Here is a 13265-nt window from a genome sequence, read left to right as displayed (position 1 = left end):
CTCCTTTAAATTTGTAGGATTTAATAATCCCCCTGTAGTTCCACCTCTGTCTTCTTTTAAACTATTATCTTTTTATAGCTCTGACAAATAAAGATAAGTATAAATAAAAAAATAAAGCAGATTAAAACAACAGTTAAACTGATTCTTCAACAGCTCAACTAGATTTTAACGCATTAGATAAACAGGGTTCTGTGCATTACTATTATCTCTGTCTATTTGTAGTCAAATTTCTTTAGCGAGGCTCCAAAAGTTCAATATTTACCTTGTATTCTCACATTTTTATCCACATTCTGTGCTTTTTTTAGTGTAGTGACATTGTTTTTGAATGTTTTAGAGATGTCAAATTAAAGGGGCAACCTTGTTATTTTTGGTGCAACAAACCTCAGTAAAAGTTTAGATAAAAACAGAGTGAGTCAGACTTTAATGATTTTTAGGTGAACTATTCCTTTACCAAAACCATACAAGGGAATAATCACATTCACTCTGTGGAAGACAATAAAATCACTAATACAAAAGAAACACAATAACACATCAGGTCTCTACAAAGCAAAACAGAAAGGCCATCTTGTTATAACATAACGATAAATGGGACGGGAAGGCTGGATCCTCAGAGGATGAGACAGTTCAGAAACACTTTAGTACGCATAAACTCTGACTTTGTGGACATCAAGGTCCTGACATTCTCTCTTCCTGCTGTAGTAGAAAAATGTGTCATCTCGACGTTGGAGCTTCTTCACAAAGCCGCTGTCTGGCCACTTCTCAATCTGAGACAGAAACAAAAAAAGATATTAAATACAAAATGTATTTATAACTGACTGTACCTCTTACTTACTTGAACTCCTGAATCCTTTATGTGGCGCACCTCTTTGGAGCTCTTTATTGTGTTATTCAAAAAAAAAAGAGAGAAAAGGACACAATATCACTTCTAACCAATGACTTCCTGTTTGTTTTTAGGTACTGTACAATAGACACAGCAGGTCATTTATTCCACTATTAAAAAAGATCAATGTGCTACTGTTGTATGGAAGTACCAGCCTGACAATATTACTGCCAAACACAATATCACTAAATGACAGTGCAATCAACAGAAACAAGCTTGGTGTAGCTTGATGTAGTTAAAGTATTGCAGTAAAAGTACATAAGTATTATGAGCTTGATGTAGTTAAAGTATTGCAGTAAAAGTACATAAGTATTATGAGCTTGATGTAGTTAAAGTATTGCAGTAAAAGTAGTGGTTTGGTCCCTCTGACTGATATATTATTATATATGACATCATTAGATTATTAATAGTGAAGCATCAGTGTTAGAGCAGCATGTTGCTGTTGTAGCTGCTGGAGGTGGAGCTAGTTTCAACTACTTTATATACAGTTAGCTAGTTTAGTCCACTGGTTCCCAACCTAGGGGTCGGGCCCCTCCAAAGGGTCAGCAGATAAATCTGAGGGGTTGTGAGATGATTAATGGGAGAGGAAAGAAGAAAAAACAAAGTTCTGATACATAAATCTGTTTTCAGTTTTTGGACTTTTTCTCTAATCTTTGATTTTTGCTGAAATATTGGATCATTTGAACATTTATTGAAATGAAAGCATGTGAGAAGTTTAGAGGGAAAAATCACTATTTGGTGGAGCTGTTAACAACTCATAGACATGTGAAATGTGACCCCGACTACACACTGCTTTTTGTAAGACGTCAAAAGCCAAAAAGGTTGGAAACCACTGGTTTCATCTTTAACAATGTGTTGTATTTTAAAAGCTTCTTATATTATCCATTGTGTCAAATCTTCATCTGAAAAGTAACTAAAGCTGTTAAATTAATGTAGTGGAGTAGAAGGTACAATATTTCCCTCTGAAATGTAGTGGAGTGGAAGTATAAAGTAGCATCACATGGAAATACTCAAGTAAAGTACAAGTACATCAAAAATGTACTTAAGTACAGTACTTGAGTAAATGTACTCAGTTACTTTCCACCACTAGTACACAGTCGGATCCCCTGCTTGATAAAGAAAAGTAGGTGAACATTGATCGTATTTCTGAATCAATGGCACAACTACACATTCAAATCAGAATATTTACCAAAGCCCCCTGTTTGACTTGTATGTACTCCAGTTCGTCTCTGTAACCTGCTTGTTGAAATCTGAACAGGTTTTCCACCTCGACAGTCCATTCTCTGGCTTTGCTCATGGACTTTGGCTTGGAGTTGTTATCAGTAATACAGGCCATAGTGGTGAAGCTGAAAGATATCACAGAAATGCAGTTTCTTAAATTCCTGGTTAACAGACTTGTCCCTGATGACTAACAAGACATGACAAGAAAATGCCTTGTTTTGCTCTATTCTTGATTTTTCTGTAGAATCGGTAAAGATTGTGTTGGGGGTAACTCACTTAACATATTATAAAATGTTCTGGAAAAATATGAATGATTCACAAAGCAGCACTTATAGTTAAAAATAAATATAATAAAGTGATATTCAGATTGAATTTCAGCATATATTCGACATATATTGGCAGAGGAAGACTGCGAGTGTCACAATCTTGCTAGTTATAAAAAGTGACATTTTACAAGAATAAGCGCTGCTTGATGGATTACAATGTATGCCGAACTAAAGAATTGACGCTAAAATTGTACTTAACCTGAAAGAAAATGATATTATGTCAACATATTTGTCAATAAGTAGCGATACTTTAAAATACAACACTCTTGAGTGGAGTTTCGTGCGTGTCGGACTACTAAGACGAAAAGTAACCTGCTCTTGCTGTTATAACGTCAATTGCTCACAGTAAAATATACTCACATGTTTTACACATTTCCTCAATAATTTCTGAAAAGTTAAAACACTTTACTTACATTATTTTTGTCAAATAAATGGCTTGAAAAGACTTTTTTTTCCCAAACGGCAGTTAGAAAACGGTTGTACAGCTTCTTTTTGGTTGCCTGGTTACCGTGAACTTTCTTCTTCTATGTTGGATGACAGAGGACCAAAAGCGACCGTTAGATGGCGCCAAATGACACGGCAGAAAGTTGACAGCAGAGAAATGAAGAAACTGACAACTTTGCTGCATTATAGTCGGTATTATTAAACAGATATTTGAAGAAAGGAAGCATGGAAACTATAATTTGTTGTTTTTCATTCGAATTGTCAAAAACGCGTAAGAATACTGGAGTATTTACTGACAGCAGATGGCGGTAAGTGCACCTGAACTGCCGTAAAATGAGCGTAGAAGAAGAAGAGGAGGGCGGGACAAACAAACGTTAATGATGTTATCATAATATGCTCTCTCCGCATAAAACATCTCTTATTTCATTTTAGACTGTTATACCTCTGAAAGGGTGGGCTCTGAAAGGGTAAGATGAGTTCATTTGCAGGTCGAATGAAGGAGTATCCTACAGTTTCCCTGGACCGGTTCGACCGGGAGAATTTACATGCCAGGGCATATTTCCTCTCCCACTGTCACAAAGGTAAGCTCGGTTGTTAGCTATAGCATCATCAACCTGTTTATGTTTTGTATATGAAGTCAAATTGACAATTACCATTTTAAAAGCGCTCTAGCAGCAGATAATGACAGTTTCCCCCGCTATTAATCTCTTATATCTCTGTCATCGCTTTCAACAGATCACATGAAAGGACTGAAAGGACCAATACTGAAGAGAAAACTGCAGTTCAGGTGAAGATAGTTGGAGTTTAATTGATACCAAGGACAAGTTAACAGTTTTAAAACAACAGTCAGGAGCCCAAATGAACATTTAAACATGTTTTTCATGCTAAAATCATTCCTCCTGTTCATACTGACCATTAGAAGATCCCTTCATAATGCGCTTACAATGTAAGTGATGGGGGACACATGACTTATTCTGGCACATTTCCATGGATGTTACAAGTAAAAATAAAGTAAATTCTTTGAGAAACATATGTAGAAAGAAAATATACTACGATTTGTATGATAAATCTATCATTTTAAGTATTTTCTATCCTACTGTAACAATCAGATTCCCTCCTCTGTACAGTAAAACAGATTCATAACTCATTGAATTTGATGTATCCTGAACTGTAGACCCAAACAAAGATTACAACTAGACAAATAAGTAACTATAATTTCTGCACTTCCGGTGAAAGCAATCATTTTATGAGAGCTGTAAACAGGACAAAAACAATAGTACTATAATATATCACTAACTTTGTCACTATCGGCTTGATATGGTGTTCTCTTTTCCAGTCGAACAGTCAGGCTGTACTGCTCCTTCGTGACCAAAGAGCTTCTGCTGAGCAATCCCAAATATGCTTTCTGGGAGGAATACATTGTAAGTCATTAGCAGTCATTTTTGACCTTTCTTCAATAGATTTCGATATTCAATATACTCAAGTATGTCTGTCTTTCCTGATAATGATCTGTTTTAGGTTCCTTTAGAGCTGGAGAGCCCAACTCAGATTTCTCTGGTGGATGAGGCATCAGGAGAGGTAAAAAACTGAGGATTTCCTAACTTTCCCCAAGTTTAGTCCATGCAACTCATCAGTTTTATAATTAGAAGTGTCCTACTAACTTTCTAACAGATATTTTTTTGCCCATCTTGTCTGGTGTTTGTTTGACAGAAAGAAGATATTGTGGTAACATTGCTTCCTGCGGGCCACTGTCCCGGCTCTGTTATGTAAGTCACACCATCTTTGTCTTTGTTTACATGTAATGCCGCAACACAACATACAAGAAAAAACAATAAATAATGATCAAATTATAAAATTCCCTCCTCAGACATCGATATTTTTCTCTATTTTCTGACATTTTATAGACCCAACAACTATTTAATGGTTAGTTATGGCCCTACGATATATAGAAAAAAAGGTTATATTCTGTTGCAAAAAGTTAAACTATTTTTATTTATCTCTTTTAAAATAATTGTTAAGACATCTGATGGAAAAATCAAAGCATGAACTGGTGTGTGTCTGCTTGTAGGTTCCTGTTTGAGGGTTCCCAGGGAAACGTGTTGTATACTGGAGACTTCAGGTTGGCTGCTGGAGACGCCTCGAGAATAGAACATCTGCACTCTGGCAGCAGGTTGGTGCTCATGAACATCTTCACTGTTTTCTGTTCTAGAGAACCAGATAGTAAACCTTTAAGAATTTGAGATTAGTCGGTTTCAGATCATTTCCATCACAAGTGTATCCAATAGGACTTAAAAGAGAAAAAGCCTATCTAGATATAACAAATAATACATTACAGCAAAGTAAAGCCCAAGAATCAAATCACAAGACACAAAAATAAGTCGTCATACAAACATCAACCTACTTAAATCTTCCTAAATAAACCTACCTGGCACAATCGACCTCTGACCTCTATAGATCATGGTTCACTATATTCAAAAAGAGGTGTTGTTCTTTATTGTGGGTGGGCGAGTCAACCAGACATGTTTACATTTGACACACCGACCAGTTAGTCTTTATCCATGAAGTATTTCCCCTTGTAACTCTGAAAAATACTGTTTGAAAACATTTCTGATGAAACATAAATCTCACCTTTGTGTCGCTTATGCAAATAACTTTTCGAGTGCAGCGTCTTCTGCCGCCACAAGGGGCAACAATGAGCCCGTTCCACACTTGAAAACAAACTTGAACAGAAAAGAGAGATTTACTGTTTTCAAACTAGTTTTTTGTTTTACGAGACTTCAGAGATGGATCAGGACTAACTGGTTGGTTTGACTTTTTGGCCCACATGAGGAAATAAACTTTATATTAGTAAGTAAGTTGTAGCCACATTATCTTTAAAACTGCGTATCTCATCTGCCTGTTGTCATGTTTGGTCCACAAATAATGTCTAAATACACAAACACACGGCTAGAAACTTAAAAAGCATGTTGCAGTAAAGGTGTAGATCAGTTTAGTAATGAAATAAATCAATAGTCTGATAAGGTATTTGTATATGCTGAACATCTTTCACTAAAGCTGTTGAACACTGTGTTCTGTCTAAATCTTATTTTCAGACACTGAGTCGTCTGAATGAGTCTGAACGTTGTGATGTTCTGTGTTTTGTTCTATTTTCTTCATCACAGTTCGTTTAGCTGATGCTGTTTTTCATGTTTCACACACAGAGTGAAGGATATTCAGACTATTTATCTGGACTCCACCTTCTATGATCCACGATTCTACCAAATTCCTACTCGAGTAAGTTTTTGGAGGGATGGGAATGGGAAGCAGTGAAACACGAATAGCAGCACATGGTTCACTGTTTGTTTCACAAAAAAACATGAAAAATGTAGCCACAATCATCTGTGGATGAAGTTTCATGACTGGACACAAATTGAATCTTAATATGTGAACACAAATAAATGATTCAACCAAACAAAAACAACACAGGTCAAACACTTTTTGCTTGGTCTGTCAATAAAGTGAGTGGAAAACCTTGTAAGTCATGGAAGTGTAATGGACGGTATAGCAGAAAATTGTATGACAACAATTTTGCTAATCAATTAATTGATTTTGAGTCTTTTTTTTTAAAGGGAAAGTGCCACAATTCTGCAGTTCCAGCTTCTCAGATGTGAATAATTTGTGGTTTCATTTCTCTATTACAATGGTATAAAACAGGACATTTAAAGATGTCATCTCACAGTTTTATTAGACATTTTATAGACCAAACAATTAATCACTTATTCAAGAAAATAATCATTTGTTGCAGCCCTAATAGAAAATCATACAAAGGGCAGAGAAGAACAGATCACCTGCTGTGAACCTCGTTGATAAATCACATCAGTTTTCTGTTATGTTAATATGTATTAGAACCATTTTATTTGTACTGTATATTTATATTTTTTATATGTTATTTTGATAGTGATGATTATAGAACATATAATTTGTGTGTGTGTGTGTGTGTGTGTGCAGGAGGTTTGTCTGAACGGTATCTCAGAGCTGGTTGGAAACTGGATCAGTCAGAGTTCGTATCACGTCGTGTGGCTCAACTGTAAAGCTGCGTACGGATACGAATACCTGTTTACAAACCTGGGAGAGCAGTTCAACACACAGGTAAACAAACAAAAACACACGTCTCTACACATATCTTACACGTCCTTTCACGCACACGTAAGTACAGTTTGTGTAAAGATCTCCTGCTTTACATGTTTACATATTTAGTTGTTTAATTATACTCTCAGATCCACGTGAAGAATCTGGCGATGTTCAAGAAGATGCCGGAGATCCTGAGCTACGTCACGACCGACCGCAGGACGCAGATCCATGCGTGTCGACACCCTAAGGTCCCACTTCACATCTCTCTCACACACACACACACACTCAGGGTTTCTCTCAAGTTATTCAGAGCCAGAAGTCGGCACAGGGACATCTGGTCTTCAGATTTCATATCTATGAGAAGTAGATGTGGGTCGTACGATGAAGAAAAGCTGGGACGGTAGGGATGCCCAGAGGAGAAAATGAGCAGTATGAATACATTTTACTCGAGTTGATGAGTGAAAGTGCAATAAAACCTTTATGAGTAAAGAGCCAATAAGAGATGAAGTCGAAACATCTGTTCCGCAAGCTTGAATTTGCAGAAAAGTGATATTTTTCACTACTTTTCCTGTAATCTCTCGTCCACCACCAGTATGTTTTACACTTATTCTTGTCAGGGCTAATAGCAAATTACCAGCAGTAGACTTCAGATTTGTTTCCATTCAGATATTATCGAGTTTATATAGTGACTTTGCTGTTACTGGTCTAGAAAAATGAATCGATAGGAGTAATAGTATCAATAAAATCCTAATAATACCCATCCCTATAGGACAGTCATGGCATTTATTTTGTCCAGATCCCAGAAAGTTAAAAATGTCATGAACAATTTTTTGTTTAAAAAAATATAAGATTGAGTCCTGATACATTTATTTCAACAAGTTCATAATCCTAAAAAAAACCCAACAGTATTATAGTATTAAGTTAAGTTAAGCGCGTCATCTGTTTCAACATATATACACACATCTGGCTGCTCAGTAGTTTAGATATTTCTACTGCTTCATAGCTCTGGATAAAAGTGTCCTTTGTCAATTCATTCATTGATCTGTGTGTGTGTGTGTGTGTGTGTGTGTGTGTGTTTGTGTGTGTGTGTGTGTGTGTGTGTGTGTGTGTGTGTGTGTGTGTGCGCAGGATGAGGAGTTTTTCCAAGGCAACAGGCTGCCGTGTGGCTGTAAGGCCTCTGACGGGACTCCTCTTCGCATCATCAGCATCAAACCGTCCACCATGTGGTTCGGAGAGAGAATGAAGAAAACCAACGTTATAATAAAGTAAGATCAGGTTCAAATGTGTCAGAGTTTGTGGAAACATGAACTCCTGTCAAGGTCTCAGGTGGATAATGTCTTATAGATAATCAATTAGACAAGCAGAAGACGCTTGCACTTAAAGGACAGGAAGAAGGAACGTTTAAAGCGAGAAAAACATGTTTCAGTGTTAATTTGGGCTCCTGACTGTTGTTTTAAGACGGACTTGAACAACTGTGAACACGTCCTTTAAAGAAGAGTTTATTATAAATCATTAATCACATGACGTTTGGTGTACGAGAGCTAAATGTGCCTTTTTTTTGTTGTTTCTTTCAGGACAGGAGGCAGTTCCTTCAGAGCCTGCTTCAGTTTCCACTCCTCCTACTCAGAGGTACTTCTTTCTTTCTTTTAATTTCAATTATTAAACCAGAATCATGTGACTGTGGTTACACAGAAACATGCAGGAGTCTTATAGAAGCTTGTATTGAGAATCAAATCTTAGTCAGTGTCACACAGGACATCTGTTAGAATATGTAAAGCTCAGCTAATCCTTCTTTCCCTTCCTCTTTCCTTATATATTTTACAAATGCCTTAATTCGCTCATACACACGTCATATATTGATGCTCACGATGTTCCTCTTCAATTTCAGATCAAAGACTTCCTCTCTTACCTCCAGCCAGTCAACATCTACCCCAGTGTTATCCCTATGGGTCGGACGTTAACTGAGGTTACACAGATGTGAGTGAAGTTTCATTTATTTTCTTTCTGCAATCATCTGCGAACAGAAATTTTCAGCAACGGATGTTAAAGTTTTATTCTCATTTCTGTATTTAGTCCTTTAGCAAAACATGTCAAACTATGAAAGTTAAACTGCAATTACTTTAATAATCAAATAATTGTTTCTGTAATTTTTTTTAAAGCAAAAACACCAAATATTTCCTTGTTTCAGCTTCTCAGTTGTGAGGATTTGCTGCTTTCCTTCATCTTCTGTGATAGTAAAGTGAATATTTTTGGGTTTGGACTGTTGGTTGAACAAAACAAGTAATTTAAAGACTGTAAAAAAGTTGTATTTTTCATTATTTTCTGACATTTTTTAGACCAAACAATTAAAAAATAATGTTCACATTAATTAATTAAGAATATAATAGTAAGTTGCAGCTCTAAATTAATCACTAACCCCCTCAGATTCTTTTATTTTAAGCTACCTCTATAAAATTAGAGGCAAATTGATGAGTTTAAAAACATAAATAAATAAATACAATGTGATAACATTTAATTAGTGATACATAGATTGATTATAATAATGAATTTTGCCTTTTAAAAAGTGTTTAATAGCTGTAATAACATTGACTCCAGGTTGAAGCTGATGTGCAGGAATTGGTCTGATCAAACAGCGTTCATATACAAACCTCTGGGAGTCCTCAAACGCACCATGGCGGAGCGACCTACCCATGGTAAGACACACACACACACACACACACACACACACACACACACACACACACACACACACACATAAAACCATGGCAGCTGCTCTACACAGCAACACATCTGTAACTACCTCTGTAGCTGTGATGCTTGTTTGCAGGTCACCGTGTGGTGTATGAAGTGTAAACTGTGCTTCATGGAAACTAGATCAACTTTCTACTGTTTGTGCATTTTGTCTGATGAAACACATTTTATATTCAAAACACAGAGTTTGGTCTTTCCAGGTGAAAACTTTATATTGAGTTTCAGCTCGTTGTTTATCTGCCCGGCTGCAACTTTACTGTTTTGCTTCACTCTCAGCGTTCTCATAGCGTCGTTTTTGGCCGCTGAAGGCAGCTGTTTTCAGAGTAAAAGCTCTAAAAAGCCGCTGTACACTCGCTGCTCAGCACCAAAACAAACAGACACAGTTAGCTGTAGACTAGCTGGTGAACATAGTGGAGCATTTAGCAGCTAAAGAGCCAGATATTTCCCTCAGGAGTTGGTAGAGAGCAAAAACAGAGCTAAAAGAGAGTGAATATTGGACTTACATTCACCAGTATGACAGAAACACGACAAGTTCAACACATCAACTTAATAGGTTATGATGTGTCAGTGTTGTGTTCCCTACTGTGGACAAAAAAAATCACTTAATGCAGGTTTTTAAGCCAAATACACACAACTAAAACTCTGAAATGGAGATAAAAAGACACATCTGAAGGATAAAATACCAGGTGAGAATGAATTCAGATCAGCACTGAAAGATATTTAATATTCAAAAATCTTTATTTCAGATGTACCGAAGATGACATTTTAGGAGATGATATGTGACATTTCATCACCATTCAATGATCAATATCAGCTTTGTAAACGAACAAACTATTTTATCAGTCTAACGGTTGTCATGACGTCTAATTAAAGATTCAGACAGCGATGACGGGCTGTTTGACGGGCTGGATCTGGCACCAGTGAGGAAGAAGATGGGACTGAACCCAGAAATAGAAAATGGTGCATGAACTTCTTTTTTTAGCATTATGTCTTCTTTTGAAGTCTCAGGTATGTATTGTATTGATTATTATTAACTAAACTGTTAATTTTCTTTTCTGATTTGTCGGTTTTAGTGAAAGCTCCTCTGAAAACAGCGCCTCCTGTGTCTGTGGCTGAGTCTCTACCTCTGACGGTCACAGACTCGCAGCCTGTTGCACGTAACTATGTGGACTGCACCGAGTCCAATGATGAAGAGGAGGATGGTGATGATGAGGAGGAGGAGGAGGAGGGAAAAGGGGATACAAACCAGACGAAGGAGGAGGTGAACATGACGATAAATGAAAGCGAGAAGAATAAAGAACCTGAGAAAAAGAAGACTGAGGTCGAAGGATGCGGCTCCTCTAATCCTCCGCAGTGGGAGGACTTCTTCACCACGGAGATGCTGAGTGACAGCCAGAACAGCCTCAACAGCCAACCACAATCCTGCTGCTCTGTCACGAGCCCCTCCCCCTCCGTCATGACCGGTTCCCAGACTCCAGATCTGTTCAGCGATAACGAAGAAAACCCGGACACCAACGAAAACTTCAGTCTGACCCTGTCCGCCTCTCTGTCAAATCATTCCTCCCAGAACCAGGACTTACCCGACACTTTGATCCTCCAACCAGAGCAGAGGGGGCGGGAACAAGGAGATTTAAGGACCGATACGATGTCTCAGGAGATGGAGAGCGACAGCCAAAAGGTCCAGTCCGAGCCGGAGGAGCTCTCGGAGTCCCAGGTGTCGTCGGACTTTGATATTCCCTGCACGCCAGAGTCGAAAATGCCACGACCGGATGAACTGTCGCAGCTGTACAGGAAGCTGGCGTCAGGAGAGGAAGTGGTCATCAGAAAGGGAAGTCAGGGCTTTGCGTGACTGAAGGGAAAGTTTTTGATTAACTACATTCCTCATATTCGTCCGCAGTAGATCGTAGGCTGCGGACAAGGTACGAATTAATTTCCTAGCAATGCAAATCACAATATATTCAGACTGTGAGCAAAGGTTTAGGTTGAATAAATGCAGCTTCTTCTGCACATTATATTGTTTTGATGAGTAAAAATAGCCTGTTTGGAAGTGCTCGAACCTTAAAACTGCACTAACTGATTTTTTTAGCCACTTGATGGCAACTGAAATAAGCTTGTAAACCCAACACTGAGATGTTATCACCTTGAAGTTAATATGAAGAACTTGTTAAAGAGGACGTATCTTGCACATTTCCAGGTCTATGTTTATATTCTGGGGCTCTACTTGAATTTATTCACATGATTTCCAGTTAAAAACTCTTAATTTATCTTATATTAGTCCTTTAAGCAGCCCCTCAGTTCAGCCTCTGTTTGAAACAGGCTGTTTTAGCTCCTGTCTCTTTAAGGCCCGCCTCCCAATGAGCCCACTCTGTTCTGATTGGTCAGCTTCAGGAAGCTTCTGCAGGCTACGTAAACAAACAGTAGTAGGGTTTCACTTCTTTTTCTCATTCATTACTTGAAACATAAACTATCTGTACATGTTCAAGCCTGAAATCCAATATAGATTTAACTTTGCAAGCTGAAGCCCTGAGTTTTGACTGTCAGGCAGCATTTTTACATCCATTCACCTAAAGTTTTGGAACTTTGACATCATAACAGTATAAAAATAACAGAAAATCACAAAAAGCATGATATGTCCCCTTTAAATACAACCCGTCATTACTTGGTGAGCCATAAATTAAACTTCTTCGGTTGATCATCTCTCTTGTTATAAAGTTAAATGAGTCACTGATCGTGTTGCTCATAGTGTGAATACATCGTTACCTCACTTATATACTGCAATACTTCAGGTTTATACTACATGTACACTATGAGCTTCTATAATACCTTACATGCCTTACAAGCGACACCATTCCTATCAAGCTTCAGTCTGACCTCCAAACCACACAAACCTCAGTATGTAAAGCAACACACACACACACACACACACAGTTTATTCCAATGCACTTTAGGTTCATCTGTGCCCTACATGTATTAAGGCACCTGCACACTTTTTCGTTGACAGTTTGTGGTTTGTTCTGCTGAACACTTGTCTTCATTGTGAAGTGGGTCGAGTAAGTGGAAGAACTTTTGTATCAAAGCAGAACTTTTGTTTCCTAAACTAAAATAAAAATATTTAATTTCAACTGAAGAGCTTTTTTTTTTTGGTTTGTTTGACTTTACACTAATGAAAACCTTTTCACATATTCAACCTGGCAGATTTTCACCAATAAAACCAAACATTTTTTGGATAATTGCAAATGATGGTCATGTAAAATACTCCAGAGCCTTCAGAAACACATATTACAACTTCTGACTTCACTACTGTCTTTTAGAGCCTGATTTGAGGCAAATATAAATATTTGAGAGTTGAAAAATTAGACACCAATATAAGGACTAATATTCAATTTTAACCATAAATCCATAACATGACAGTTACTTATCTGACGAGCTTTTGATAAAGATTTCTTTTTTTTAATGGTTATTACAGAATTGCTGCCATAATATTTACACTAAGCTGAACATTTTACAGATGAAAATTAAACTTGCAACTGTAT

The 13265-nt window shown here is 37.4% G+C and overlaps 2 protein-coding genes across 2 annotated transcripts; one reads left to right on the top strand and one right to left on the bottom strand.

The window, feature by feature from the left end:
* Positions 1-392: 392 nt before the first annotated feature.
* meig1 (meiosis/spermiogenesis associated 1) lies at positions 393-2954 on the bottom strand. The gene is made up of 3 exons (XM_067582148.1): positions 2841-2954; positions 2070-2226; positions 393-764 (listed from the first exon to the last, which is right to left on the bottom strand). The coding sequence occupies exons 2-3, from the start codon at positions 2214-2216 to the stop codon at positions 636-638; spliced, it is 276 nt and encodes a 91-aa protein (XP_067438249.1). The 5' UTR covers positions 2217-2226; positions 2841-2954; the 3' UTR covers positions 393-635.
* Positions 2955-3064: 110 nt separating this feature from the next.
* On the top strand, positions 3065-12854 carry dclre1c (DNA cross-link repair 1C, PSO2 homolog (S. cerevisiae)). Its single transcript, XM_067582143.1, has 15 exons — positions 3065-3452; positions 3607-3658; positions 4208-4292; positions 4390-4449; positions 4582-4637; positions 4940-5041; positions 6072-6144; positions 6859-6999; positions 7128-7229; positions 8110-8246; positions 8556-8610; positions 8870-8958; positions 9577-9674; positions 10606-10692; positions 10806-12854. Exons 1-15 carry the CDS (start codon positions 3344-3346, stop codon positions 11579-11581), a joined length of 2022 nt encoding a protein of 673 aa, XP_067438244.1. The 5' UTR covers positions 3065-3343; the 3' UTR covers positions 11582-12854.
* The last annotated feature ends 411 nt before the right edge of the window (positions 12855-13265 follow it).

This window comes from Thunnus thynnus, chromosome 23 (genome assembly GCF_963924715.1).
Source record: "Thunnus thynnus chromosome 23, fThuThy2.1, whole genome shotgun sequence".
NCBI lineage: Eukaryota > Metazoa > Chordata > Actinopteri > Scombriformes > Scombridae > Thunnus > Thunnus thynnus.
This window is presented reverse-complemented; position numbering and strand designations above follow the sequence as displayed.

Coding starts and splice junctions, on each gene's coding strand:
- meig1 (XM_067582148.1), bottom strand. CDS start 2,216: ATGGCCTGTATTACTGATAACAACTCCAAGCCAAAGTCCATGAGCAAA. Junction 765..2,069: donor AAGTCAAACAGGGGGCTTTG/GTAAATATTCTG, acceptor TTTCTGTCTCAG/ATTGAGAAGTGGCCAGACAG.
- dclre1c (XM_067582143.1), top strand. CDS start 3,344: ATGAGTTCATTTGCAGGTCGAATGAAGGAGTATCCTACAGTTTCCCTG. Junction 5,042..6,071: donor CATCTGCACTCTGGCAGCAG/GTTGGTGCTCAT, acceptor TTTCACACACAG/AGTGAAGGATATTCAGACTA. Junction 10,693..10,805: donor GAACCCAGAAATAGAAAATG/GTGCATGAACTT, acceptor TGTCGGTTTTAG/TGAAAGCTCCTCTGAAAACA.